Below are 14,075 nucleotides of genomic sequence, written 5' to 3' on the forward strand. Positions count from 1 at the left end.
CACCATCACTCACAGTCACTGTCACTGTCAGTCACTCACTGTCACTCACTCACAGTCACTGTCAGTCACTGTCACTCACAGTCACTCACTGTCAGTCACCATCACTCACAGTCACTGTCACTGTCAGTCACTGTCACTCACAGTCACCGTCACTCACAGTCACTCAGCAGTCCTGTCACTGGCTGATGTCCCCGGGAAGCAGCAACTCCCAGCCACACCCTTAGAAATCTGCATGTGGAGGCGTCAGAAAAGCAGACGCCTGCCGTTGGGGCTTCTACCTAAGCTCAGCGCGACAGCTGCCAGCTCCGCCTCGTTTCCTGTGGCCGGCCACACTTGCCTTTAGGGAAAATTCTGTAATGGCATCTTACCGTTATGTACTCTGTAGAAATGAAAATAACAAATACCCAGGGACTATTACCAGAAAACCAGCGATGTTATTTTTAATACAGCTGATGTACAGAATATTTAATTACAGCGGGGCAGTGATTCCAGTTAAATTAAAAACTTTTATTTTCCCAAATATAAAATTACTAAATTAAAGTCTTAAAAGAAAATATAACATGGTGAAAACTTTAAATTATCTCCCCACTCACTATAGGACTTTGGGTTTACCAATCACATAGTCCACCATTTTGGCAAAAGGAGGAAAAATTTTTAAACAGTTTATAAACCTCATATAGCAAAGACTGTATACATCTCCATATTGCACTTCTTATGTACAGGAACAAAACAGTGAGGTCGAATGTACTTGCACACATTGAGCACAGCACAAACTGGCCACAAATAAACAGCATGGAAGCCGATGGACTGCAAGGGCGGAAATGTAGTGTGTGTGAGCACAGGGAGGAGGCTACGTTAACCGACGGCGCTGGTCTGACTCGAGCCTGTGGGCCCAGGCCTGCGGCCCTGTGAGCTCCCTGGCTCCGGCCACCTGCAGGATCATGCTTTCAGGACACAGAGGCGCACGTCTCCTCAGTGTCTCACAAGTACAAAAATTACAATAGTGAATCCTCTCAGTCGTCAAAAACTAGACACAAAAATAGTTCTGTACTCATCCAATATATGCCACAGGAAAAAAATATTTTCAAGATATTTCCAGCTTAGTCCCCAGCCTGTTTCAGTGCTGCTGCAGCTGCCACAAGCGTCCCAGACACTTTCCATTAGGTCATCTGCCTTAATATAATACTCTAAGAAGAATAAAACTAAACTGCAGCTTAAGAGTGTCCACACAGACCTGTTAAGACACAAGGAAAACTAAATATTGCCAATGAGACTTAAAAAAATATGTGTGCCTTCCCCCCCGCTCCTACAAGACCCGCTCCTCGATTCCGCGGTCCAGGCTCCTCTCCCACTCTGCATGGCTTCTTCCTCGCTTGCCACACCAGTGATTGGCTCTGGAAGTCATCCTGAGTTTGCACGTGACAAAACATGTCCCCACACTGGTTCCTGAGGTAAATCACACGACTGAGGATGAGCTCGTCAACCCCTGAACCACCGTGCTGGTGGGTGTCCCGCTGATGGCGTTGAAGATGTGCAGGGAGTTTGGGAGGACGCTGGTCTTCTCCTCCAGGGGGCAGATCTTGAGGCACAGAAAGACGGGTTAGCAACATGCCCAGTGCTGCAGGGACGCGCAACTTGTCATTCACAGGTAGGCTGCGGCTCTGGCAGGGTGCTTATCTAGAAATGGCTACCTTCGATCAAGACCGTGAGGAGAGCCTCAAGAAGAATGTGCATCACGACTTAATGACCGGAGCCTTCCAGATGCCCATCTTAGGTAACGAGAGTCCCCCCTCACCGTCACCGACACATGGACTATTCTTGTCCCCCGAAAAACACCTTCGGAAGTGAATTTGGATCATCTGTGTTTCTCATGTCTCCTTTGCTCATGTGAATTTGATCATTTGTTCTCTCCTGTCTCCTTCCCTCAGACCTTACAGGCTGGAGAGCCCCATTATGACAAATAAGAGCAGGCCTGACCTCTGGGTTCGTGAAGACTCAGAACAACAGGCCCACGCAGCTGTGAACACATGGGGCCACTGTGCAAAGGTCATGTTTCTTTCTGTGTGTGGGCTCACGGGTGCTGACAGAGGCTTAGGGCAACACAGCAAACCACTGAAGCCACTGGCTGCTCAGCCTAGGAGCCTGACAGGCCCCACTCCCTCGACTTCCGTCTCTCTTGGTCCTGACCCTGGCGCCCACTGTCAGGTGCTCCATCCTCCAGGAATCTGGGGGACAGAGAAAATGATCAAGTTTTCTCCAACAGTTTGCTCCCATGAACCTCCACTCCTTTGTGCTAAATCATTTACACATTAATAATTTAATCTTTTTAGTTATCCGACTTTTTAAAGAAATTATTTGTTTCTTTTCTGTACACTGGTGTTTGCTGCCTGTATGTCTGTGTGAGGGTGCCAGATCCTCTGGAAAAGGAGTTACAGACAGTTGTGAGCCGCCATGTGGGTGCTGGGACTTGAACCCAGGTCGTCTGGAAGAATAGCCAGTTCCCTTAACTCTTGAGCTAGCTCTCGAGCCCTGACCTTTTTTGTTTGTTTGCTTTTTGAGACTCTGTACAGTCCTGGCTACTCTGGAACTCTGTAGAGATGGCTGGCCTCGAACTCATGGAGATCCACCTGAATGCTGGGATTTCAGGCGTGTGTTGCCATCATCCGGCTATTTTCTCTACTTTTAAGAGTTGCTCTCCACAGCACAAGCACAAATCCACAGTTGCTTAAACTCAGTCAGAACCTTGTGTGATTCAGGTTAGGTGAGACAGTTTATCAGAACAATAAAATTAAAAATGTCATTACCATCCCATCTGTGCAGCAGGGGGGAAGAAAGCAAGAACGTTAGAGTCAAGCAACCATGTCAGGTCTGCAGCCCTAACCGGAACACCTCCCACACCTACACCTAGGCCGCGCACACTGCAGCACTGGCAGAAGAGCCAGAGAGGCACCATGGCCGCCTAAACAAGACCTGGGACATGACAGCGCTGCCGACATGCTAGTGTGTGTGTGTGCGCGCGTGCGTGTGGGTGTGCGTGTGTGTAATCCCACAAGACTGTCCTTAGAGGAAGGCACATTTAATAGCTGCTGAGAAAGTGGGAGTCCATCTTCTCCAGGGACGAGCCCCTCACAGGGGCTTGATCCAAGTGGTCAGCTCTAAACACACACAGGCAACGCGCAATGGTGCTGTGTTTACTCAGCAGGTGTGTTATGTGTATGCACGTGACAGTGAGAGTTGAAGAAACCATGAACTTGAGGATGTATGTGTATTGGTGAGAGAGCTGAGGGGTAGGTGTAACTACAGTGTTATTCACACATGAAATTCTCAAGAAATAAAAAGCACTTTCCAGTTATCATGTGACGAGGCTGCCACAGACACAGTGTGGGGCCCAGGAGCTGATGCCTGGACATGGGTTGGACACCCCGTGTCCCAACGCCTGCGGGACCGTGGGGAGAATTCTCATGGGATGGGCAGAATGCAGGAGAGTCATGAGGACAGGCCTGGGACCTCCTGGGGTGCCAGTGGCTTGGCTGGAACCACTCCACTACTTAACTGACGAAGACAACAAGAGCAGGCTGTGAGCTCTGCTCTCTTAGGGTATGAGCCAGCCATGAGCTCTGCTCTCAGGGTGTGAGCAGGCCGTGAGCTCCGCTCTCTCAGGGTGTGAGTGGCGGGTATGGGCTCTCTGCAGAGCCCAGGGCAGGCAAAGGCAAAGCCAAGGAGACAGAGAAAGATGGCGCCCGCCCAATCCTTCAGGTGTCCGTGAGTGACCTGGGTTAGTGTAGCAGCCTAGCGTGTTACACTTTTCTTCAGAAACTGTAATTCTGGAAGGCTTGACTTACTAGGTGTATTTCAGAGCTCAACAGACCCCTTCCCACAAGCTACTCCAGCCAGTGTGGCCTTACCTGCTCACGCATGATGTCAGAGAGCTCCTTGGCCATCTCCCTGTAGTTGGCCTTCATCTCCTCCTGGTACTCCAGCTGGTCCTCCTTGATCAGACGCTCATTCACTGCCAAAGCCTGGCCACACGCTTCCACAAATTGCCTGAGCGAGGTGAGGGGGACAAAGGCATGGAGAGGGGGCCAGTGCAGCGGAAGCATGCCTCCGTCCTTCCCTCCCTCCCTCTCTCCCTCTCTGTCTCCCCACCACCACCACACAGCACTATGGAGTCACTCCTTGACACCCTCAAAAGTCCTCTGCTAAGTGTGGCCCCAGGGTACGGCTACTGCTGGGTGGTGGTGTTTTGGAGGTTGGACCTAGTGGGAAGTCTTCAGGCTGTTGGTAACAGGCCTATGAGGGCTGGGGGACTTCCTCATTCTCCTCTCCTTCGAGGCTAGGACATCAGTGGCTGGACCACAGCATCCTCAGCACTGGCCCCACACAGTCTCACAGAGTGTAACACAGTCTCACACCGTCTCCCACAGCATCCTACAGCCCCACACTGCCTCCCACAGCCCCACAAGTCTCCCACAGCCCCACACAGCCCCACACAGTCTCCCACAGCCCCACAGTCTCCCACAGTGTCCCACAGCCCCACACAGTCTCCCACAGCCCCACAGTCTCCCACAGTCTCCCACAGCCCCACACAGTCTCCCACAGCCCCACAAGTCTCCCACAGTCTCACATAGCCGCACACAGCCCCACACCGTCTCACACAGCCTCACACCATCTCACACAGTCCCACACAGCCTCACACAGTCTCACACAGCCCCACACAGCCTCACATAGCCCCACACAGCCTCACACAGCATGGGCCCCAGTCAGCCTTTTCTCTGTCAGGAAACTGCCTCGAAGGTTAGAATGATGGAAAGAGGCCTTCCACAGAGGAGTAACCTTCAGGAGAGAGTCTCAGCGTGTTACCTGAAAACTTCCTTGAGCAGCTTCACCTTATTGTCCGGGTATCTTTTTGTGTTGCTGACATCGAGGAAAGCTCGGGCGTAAGCTAGGGGGCCAGCATTGACCTGGGGAAAGAGCAAGGTTTGCTACTGTGTATGAAGAGAAATGGCCACCAGGATTTGTTTCTGTCAGTTGTCACATGCTCCAAACGCTGCTTACGCACCAGTCACAACCCCTGACCTTCACGTACATAAAGGCCAAGAAAAGAATCACAAACTGCGCTATATCATTACACCCTGCTTGAGCGTATCACATGAGCCATCTTCAGGGTCTCTCGATGCTTCATTTTCTGTAGAAGGAAGCAGTGCAGGGACATATGGATGTTCTCAGATCAGCAAAACACCAGCGCCCGGGAGGGTTTTACACACACGAGTTTGTGCTCCCCTGTACTGAACTGTCGAGTCAACCTGGTGAATTGGTGGGAAATGAACACACATGGCAGGGTTCTGGCATGTGTGTGTGTGTGGGAAGGAGTGCCTGTGTGCGATACATGGGTGCATCAGGCACCTCCTCTATCCCTGGCCGCCCTTCTTTCCTTCCTCTGAGCAGATGTCTGGCTGACTAGGCTTCGTCTCCTGCGCAGTGAGCATGAGCCTGGCCCCCGCCTCCCTGTGCTGGGGTGGCCGAGGCGCTGGCCATCTGAAGGCAGTGTGTACTGGAGCAGCTTATGGGCTGAGCCACACTCCCACCTCCTGCACCCAAGATACAAGCCAGAGCCTTGTTCATCTCATGGGACATCAGGCAGCCACAGGCCAACTGTCCTGCTCACTTTAGCCATGCCGTGCTGGAGACCGAAGACGGTCAGCCTCCAGCGACAGCGCCACCACCAACTCCCAACCAACCACAGCCGTTCTCCCTGGTGACACCACACTATAGGAACGAGGAGAGGGCCAGATCCTGGGGACAGGAAGGAGAACACCCCAGGAGCCTCAGGAGTGCCTAACCTCTTCTGGGAAGTCTGGTGGGCTGAGGAAGCAAGGGGATAAGAGAAGCTGTCGACATGAAGCTCCGACTCGTGAGGGCCACAGACAGTCTCAGAACCGAGCCAGGTGAGCTCATGGCAGCTGCGGGGAGCTGAGGGATCAGCGTCAGATGCAAGGCCTCCTTGACGGACACCTAACTTCCCGTGAGTCTGGCGGCCTCTGCATTAGGCTGTGTGGAAGTCAAGCTGACATGGAGACTGTGCGAAGGCTGTGACATGTAAAGAGACAGCCAGTTTTAAACAGGCACAGAGGGCATGGCTGCTGGGACTACGCAGGGCACACATGGTGAGAGCATGGAAAGCCACGCTACAGAGCCAGGGCGACGGTGGCCCGGAGCTCTGGGGGACAGTGACTGGAATGCTGAAGCGAACAAGAGCAACTCTCTTTGGCCTCCACTGTTACCTGCCTGGGCACCGACACAGGCATCCAGTGTTGTTTCGGCCTGCAGGTCGTTGTTTTGTAAGCTGTTGGGATTTTTATAAACTCTCCAGTGTCACCATCAAATGACACTACAGGCCTCACACTTTCCAGAGCACACCCTGTCTGGCCTGCCCCTCCGCTGGCCTTCTGACAGAGGCTCAGTGTTCCAGGTCAAGTTATTGAGTGACGTTTTAGCTACAGAAAATGTGGGCTCTGGTGCTGTTCTACAGTTACGTTGCTGGAATGTTGATTCCTTCTCTAAATGACGGAGGTTTAAGCCTGTAGGACATGAGGGAGGTGACCAGAAAGCTCTATAATACTTTTGTGGTCAATGCCACTTGCTTACAACTTATGAATCTTTATGTGAGCACCTGAGACAGAAACAGAGTCCCTGGAGCTGAGCTTACACGGTAGAAGTTCTGTGTAGCCTTCGCAGATGCACCATGCTTACACAAGAAATGGAGAAACCCTCGGGATACAGGAGAAGCCGACAAGAGCTTGAATTCTTTATACACGCACAGAGTTGGTCACCTTAGGGAGCTGATTTAGAACTTGCTTGTTACCTAGGTAACTATCTGAAATAACTTTAAATGGCCCACAACACTCAGATAGGGGGAAAACTTGAGAGAGGGTCTCAGGTTGCCCAAAGCAGCTTGAAACCGACCCTGTAACGGAGGATGACTGAAGCTCAGCTCTTTCTGCTCGACCTTCAGAGTGCAGAACGTTAGGCCTGGCTTACCACGGCTACTTTACAGTTGGGGTCAAATCCAGAGCCCCTCGAATGCTTGGCAAACCTCTACAGCCTCTCTTCTTTGTTTTGCTTTGAGACAGGGTCTTACTATGTAGTACAGGCTGGCCTCAAGTCCACAGCAACACCTTGGCCGGAGAGGCAGGGACCACCAAATCCTGCCAGAAAAAGTATCTTCACCCCTCTGTGCCAGATACAGAACCAGTCCCAGCTGGATTGCAGAACTGAGTGTGAATAGTGAACAGGGAGGAAAACTCAGAGTGGACCCAGATGTCTAGGTGTGAGCCCAGGCTGGCCTGGGTGTGGAGTTACTCCCAACAGATTGACCTGCCTCAGCCTCTCTTGGGTGCCGAGGTTACAGTCACCCTTGAGCTATGCATGTCTCTAGCAGGACAATAAATTCATAAATAAAACAATAAGTAAAACTACCAGTCACTTCCTTGCCAGAATCCCAACAACGTGGTTGCCTAAAGTACAACCTGAAAAATGATAGAGCAACTCACACACCAACACCAGTGGGGAATCGCACAGGGCCACCTCTAGGCGAAGGCTACAGGCAGCAAGAAAGCAAGAATCCGCCTTTTCCGGGGCCAGCCCCCGACAGGCTACCTGCTCCATTCCAGGCAGCCCGAAACACACACGCACGGGCAGCACGAAATGAACTTGGCAGGCTGTGTGTGTGCATGTGTGTGTGTGTGCATGTGTGTGTAATAATTTAACAATTGGAGATCATGAACCTGAGGAATGATGGGACGTGGGGGCTGGAGGGAAATGGTGTGAACACTGCAGTCATGTGTGAAATCCTCAAACCTGAATGAATTAAAGTGTCAACAGTACAATCTGAATGAAGACGTCTGTTAACAACAACAAAAAGCTAGAGCAACAAACAAACGCATGCCACGGACAGAGAAAACTTAAGGTGCCTTTTCAGACAGTTTTCATGGGAGCTGGAGACCAGTGCTTCATAGGAAGCCTCCCGCTCTCCGTCTTTCTCCGGCTTTAAGGGTGTCTCACCAGCCAGGAGCCCAACCTTCCTCAAGTCACTGAAAAGCCAGGGTGCCATGAGGAGGGTGCGGTCTCCAGCAACAGCTCAGGGAGCGGCCACGCTGTGGGCGGCCGGGGCAGTGAAGCCGCCGCTCGCTCTGAGGATGGACCTGGGACTGCCTGCTGACCAGGCAGGAGGTCACACAAGGGGCTCCACGCCCAGGCCGTGCCTCACCTGGGTCACAGCTGAGGGCACCCTCCCCCAGGCCCTCGGCTCACCTGGACGCTCACGCTGCCCTGCAATTTGAGCTGCAGCTTGATCATGTCCACTTCGCCGCAGGAGCACAGCTGGCGGAGCTCGGCCACCTTCTTGCTCATCTCGTCGATGGCCACCTCGATGGGGTTCAGGTCAGTGTGGTGCTGGTACATGACCGGGATCCGCTTCTTCACGTAGGGGAAGCAGTGTATCGCTGCAGAGGAGGGCCAGAGTTACGCCAGGCCACGGCCGTGGGAAGCGATTATCAGGCCTACTTCACAGCTGGAGGCTCGGAGCGGGCCAGTGCCATGTGCTAGCACCCTTCGGAGCCAGGATGGAGCCGGGACGGTGCCGGGACAGTGCCATCCTTTCTAATACTGGATGCTTAAGAGTTCATTTATTTCTAGTTTTGTATGTATGAGTGGGTTGCTTTCATGTACATCTGTGCACCGTGCGTGCGTGTTGCCCAGGGAAGCCCGAAGAAGCCACCAGATCCTCTGGAACTGGAGTTGCAGGCGCTGTGAGCCACCACACTGTGCTGGGAAGCAAACCCGGGTCTTCCGGGGCAGCCAGCGCCCAGCCACCAGCCAGCTCTCAGCTGCTCAGCACTGTGGTTAGTGACAGGCATCTCAGAAGGGAAACAGCCGGTGACTTGCTGTCCCTGAGCATGCGACGTGTGTCTCTGAAAAACATCTCTTTATTACTCCCTGTTTATTTTCTTATCTGTGAGTGCCCTAACCCTCCTTGGAAGTTGTGAGAGTCAAATGAATGGGATCAGGATGGCTTCTAAAACACAAAAAGATGGTTTTGTGCGGACTAAATTAAAAAAAAAAATTAGTGCCATTGGATATCTTTGAGAAAATTCACTTTCTTCTGAGGAACAATCTTGAATCACACGACAAATTTTTCTAAGATATCAATGAAAAACAAATCCATGAGAGTAAATTTCTAAGCAAAGCATTTCAGGAGCCAAAACTCACAAATGATGAGAACTGCTGTGCCAATGGTAAAGGTGCTCTGAAATGCCCAGTGGTCAGAAATCCATGAATATTACTATTTATCGCACCTTTTCCACTAAGAGATAACGCCTTTATTTTTAACAAGATACCTGACCATATCAACACCAAGCTACTTGAGTAAAAAAAAAAAAAAAAAGGGGCTGGAAAGACCAGCAGCTACACGGCAGCTCACAACCATGTGCACCTCCACTCCAGGGGCTGTGATGCACTCTGAGCTCCCTGGACACCAGCGTGCACGTGGCACACACACACTGCACACCAGCACGCATGTGGCACGCATACACTGCAGGCCACGTACTCATACACAGAGTGAAATAGAAAATAGATCAAGACATTTCGTGTCAATGTCAGGAATTCAAGCGTTTAGCATTCCTATCTTGTGTCAGAAACGCCTGCAATATTCTCATTTGCTACTAGAAATGCACATGTAACTTGAAAAGTTTATTTTTTAATTGTGTGTGTGGCACGCGTGTACCTCTGTGCATACATGGAAGGCAGGCACAACTCCTGGCATTGTTCTCTCCGGCCACCTGTGGGATTCGGGTCAAGCCTAGGTCATCAAGCCCACTCACACACGCTTCTACTCCCTCGCCCATCTTCCAGGCCAGTAGTTAGTTTTTGTGTTTGTGGAACAGGCTCTCACTCAGAGCCCTGGCTGTCCTAGAACTCACAGAGGCCTGCCTCTACCTCTGTGCTGGGACTAAAGGCATGTACCACCACGTCCTCTTATTTTAAGCAAAGGATGAGGGAGGTTAGGGTTGAGTTCTTTAGTGAGGGTAGGAGTTCACTCAGGAAAGGCTCTCACACCTGACCAGGCCAGCTCCCATCCCGGCAGGGCTGGAAACAGATGTTGCCTCAGTGGTCACATCTTATTTTCAGAATTTTTTAGTCTGGGGATCCTGCCTGGAACTTCTTCCATGTCCTTGTGGCACGGCTTTTAGCTGGCAAGGTAGGGCCGACAAGGCCTCCCCCCTCCCAGTAACGGAGCGCTGCTGCGGACTGCCAGGGAAGCCCTTCTGACGGTGGCTGCCATGCACCACACGAAGGAGTTCCATTTGTGAGGAGGACGTCACACCACGAGGTGTCCCAGCACTCGTGACGTCACGGTGAGACGGCACTGTTACTTTAGAGGGAGAGCAGGCTCCAAGCGTGGTGTGTGAGGGGTCCAGGAATCACCCGACCCTGCTCACAGCTGAGTCCTGCCCATCGCTTCTCACATGGGGACAGACCCCAAGGTGCCAAAGGCAGCTTCAGGGAAATTACTCAGAAATCTGCAGGTCCCAGCGCCCTGGCATTCTTGCTGGCTTTTCCTGCTCCTTGCCCTCAGCACCCTGGCTCCGGCCCAGACACAGACTGGACACCCTCATCTCCTCAGGTCCCGACTCAAACGTCATGTTCTCGATGAGCTCTACCCCCTGCACCCCACAAAACTGCACCCCCCCACAGGCCCTGTGTTCCCTATCTCCTTGTCACCTGTCAGCATGTGTGGCACGCTCTGACACCCACACTGACTGCTGTCTCCTGCTGAGGTGTGGCAGCACAGGCCACAGGCCTCGCTCTGGGCACAGACTCCCCTGCACACATTGCTGCTCAAGGACCACATGGCAGAAGAACGCAGCCCTGGGAGGTGGGCATGGGGGTGGTACCGGAGCAGGCCGATGCACAGTAGTTACACATGGCCCTGGGGCTGTGTGTGCCCTTCGGGAAGACAGAGACTGTGCGTATCAACTGTATGGCAGGCTGGGGGTGGGGGTGGGGGGTAGGATGGACAGCAAGCATGCGCTTGGTCTGGGTGCGGTGGGGGCAGGGCTGGAGGACTCGGGAACAGTGGCCGTGGAGGAAGGAACCGTCTGCCCAGGGAGGAGCATCTAGTTTTCTCGGATGCCTGGACCACAGTCACCCACCCGGGAAGTGTGCAGAAGGGCAGGTACCTGTGAGCAGATGTCAGGGAAGGCCAGGGCTCCTCCACAACCCGAGAGGCCAAAGGTCAGGCCTGCAGCGACACAGTGGAAGGCCCCGAAGCCCCATCACTGGAAGACGCTAGTGCAAAGTTCTCAGCAGTGCTGCTGCATTTATAGGCTGGCAAGGCGCGAACATGCGTGCGCTGGCTTTTGCACAAGAAAGTGCTCTCCGGCTCTGCTCACCTGGTTAGCCACCCTCTCACACCTCATGGTGTCTCCAGGCAAACCCCGCTGTTCCTGGTGGGCCTCATCTGGCATCCTTTCTGCCCTTATCAACCCTCGCAGAGTTCAGTGGCGGTGGGACCTGGCCCCAAAGCGCCCTTTCCCTCCTATGTGTACATCACACGATTACTGAACACGATGAGGTCTGGCAGGGTCTAAGGTCACACAGTGGGGCAGTGAGTGGCCCAGGTCTCCAAGGCCCAGGCCAGGCCCCTGTTTGCTGGGCTGTGGGTGTGTGGCTATTCTCAGAACCCACAGGGCTGTCTCCGCCCTGCCCCTTCCGAAGCCACTGCTCTTTGTCCTCACAGTCTTTATCTAATCTACGAGGCTCTGTAACGAACCTGAACCCTAACCTGGAAGAGCATGGGCCTCGGAAGAACACCCTGTTACGAATCTAATCGGTATGCCACCTCGACAAGATCCCCGATAGAAGAGAAGCACCCAGCTCAGCACTGAGCTGTCTCCTCCTCCAGCACCGCTTCCTCCCCTGAGTGTGTGCCCTGAGCCTCCTGGTGCGCTGTGGGCACAGAAGTATAGGCCATCTCTAGTTTCTGATTCAGCAGATCGGAGGAGGGGCAGAGCCTGGGAATCTGCAGTTCAAATTCCCAAGGGCAGCTGACCCTGGCGGCTCTGGAGCCAACTCTGAGAGATGCTGACTTAAGAAATCAAAAGTAAGGTTCTTATTGACATACAGATAACGTGGAAAATGGCAACACGGCTCCAGGGTGAGCTTGGGTGTGCGCTAGGGGAAGCACGCTTGCCGAGACACCCCACTCAGGAGCTCAATGTGGCTAACGCTCCCAAGTTTTCCTAAAAGGAAGAGCAGGGAAACGTAAAAATGCATGCTGTGTGTGCTTAAAACCCCTAACTCATTTCTCTCAGAGAAATCATAAAAACAGTCTGTACGGCATCATCTTGAGTTTGTTTTTACTTTATTTCTACTTTGATCGTGCACTCGTGTGTGTGTGTGTGTGTGTGTGTGTGTGTGTGTGTGTGTGTGTACATGGCCACATCTATGCCTGACGAGGCCAGATTAGGGTGTGAGACCGTGGAGAGGGGGTTACAGGCAAATGCGGCAGCCTGCGGAGGATGCTGGGAAGCAACCTACGGAGTGGGAGCTGGGACCCGCTGGGCTGGTCCTGCACCGGGGCTCCCCGACCTCCACTCTTTTTTACGTGTGCGCCCCGTCTGTCTGTGTGCTCTGTCTGTCTGTGTGCTCTGTCTGTCTGTGTGCGCCCCGTCTGTCTGTGACCTTGTGCATGCCCCCGGAGAAAGCCAGAAGAGGGTGTCATGTCCCCTTGGCTCTGAGACTGGCTGCAGATGTGTGCAGTCGCCACGTGGGTGCTGGGACTGAACAGGGGGCTCGTGGAAGAACGGAAGGCGCTGTTGGCCACTCAGGCCCCCCCGCCAGCCCTTCCCCATCATCCCCCGCCCCGTCCACCCTCACTGGCCAGCCCCCCGCTGGCCAGCCCTTCCCCCACTGGTCGGGCAGCTCACCTGTCAGGACCGTGCGCCGCTTGCACTGCTCCTCCACGCCGCCCTGCCTCTTGCCCGCCTGTGTGAAGGGCATCTCAAACACGAAGCGCCGGATGTTGTGGCACCGCTCGAAGTCCGTCTTCCTCTCCTGTAGCTCCTTCTCATCAAAGAATGGGGTCACGTGTGTCACCTGGATGTATGCAAACCTGGAGTCCAGGTCCTTCGGGTTGACCTTTAACAACGAGAACACGTCAGGCGCCGCCTGGGTCTTCCTGCCCACACTCCTGCCCAGAAAACCTCGAGGGAAACTTAGGAGGTCGGACAAGGTAGCAGAAGAGCGCGCCCACCACCAGGGTCAGCACTGCTACCCCACTGCTGATTCCGACAAGACTCACACTCACACACGCTCACACAGGTGTGTGCAGACAGTTCTTAAGCTGATTTTGAGGTTAGCAAACAAGGTAACGGGCTTCACCCTAACACCTCCACCCACGTTCACTCACCTTGCTTTCAGACTCTCATGAACACACACACACACACACACACACACACACACACACACATGCACGCGCGCGCGCGCGCGCGCCTCCCACGCTTTAAAGGGAACAGCACACACACGACACCTACTCCTCCTAAAACTGAGCACTTTTCTCTATAAACACAATGCACTGTACTCCTCAGCAACAATTCCATTCAGGCCACCTACTTCTCCCACAGTGCCAGCCAGCCAGCCAGCCAGGGCCTAAGCCATGACCACACTTCCCGTTCCCGCGTCTCTGTCTGTCTGCCCCTCGCTCCTCCCTCCTTTTCTCTCCCTCCTTCCTTCCTTCCCTCCCCACCCTCCTTGTTTTCAATAGGGTAAGCGAGTGTGGCTTTGAGCCCCTGACCTGTGTCCACGTCCTAAGTGATGGGACTATAGAGAAAGTCTCTGCCCAGGCTTGCCTCCTTACTCTTGATCACTTCTTTTCCATCACACTGAGGAAACCCTGGCAGTTTTCTCGCTCAGGGTCCACCCCCTGCCTTCGTCTAGATTTCTCCATTTTAATTTTTGTTTGTTTTTAAACCACTTTAATCCACTTGGATAGTAAAAAGATTTATTTTTAAAATGAG

The 14,075-nt window shown here is 53.2% G+C and overlaps 1 protein-coding gene across 23 annotated transcripts in view; it reads right to left on the bottom strand.

Annotated features, from left to right (window-relative positions):
* Window positions 1–409: 409 nt before the first annotated feature.
* Dock9 (dedicator of cytokinesis 9) overlaps window positions 410–14,075 on the bottom strand; it is a 205,545-nt gene continuing 191,879 nt past the window's right edge. For 22 of the 23 annotated variants that reach the window (XM_060391628.1, XM_021644599.2, XM_060391642.1 and 19 more), the window contains 5 exons: window positions 12,987–13,197; window positions 8,311–8,501; window positions 4,861–4,961; window positions 3,906–4,044; window positions 410–1,579 (listed from right to left, as the gene is read on the bottom strand). In XM_060391628.1, the coding sequence (XP_060247611.1) occupies window positions 1,457–1,579; window positions 3,906–4,044; window positions 4,861–4,961; window positions 8,311–8,501; window positions 12,987–13,197 (765 nt within the window). In that variant the 3' untranslated portion in view covers window positions 410–1,456. Of the gene's footprint in view, window positions 2,813–3,905; window positions 4,045–4,860; window positions 4,962–8,310; window positions 8,502–12,986; window positions 13,198–14,075 lie in introns of all 23 variants that reach the window. The other variant, XM_060391633.1, reaches the window with a different exon arrangement.

This window comes from Meriones unguiculatus, chromosome 9, assembly GCF_030254825.1.
Source record: "Meriones unguiculatus strain TT.TT164.6M chromosome 9, Bangor_MerUng_6.1, whole genome shotgun sequence".
NCBI lineage: Eukaryota > Metazoa > Chordata > Mammalia > Rodentia > Muridae > Meriones > Meriones unguiculatus.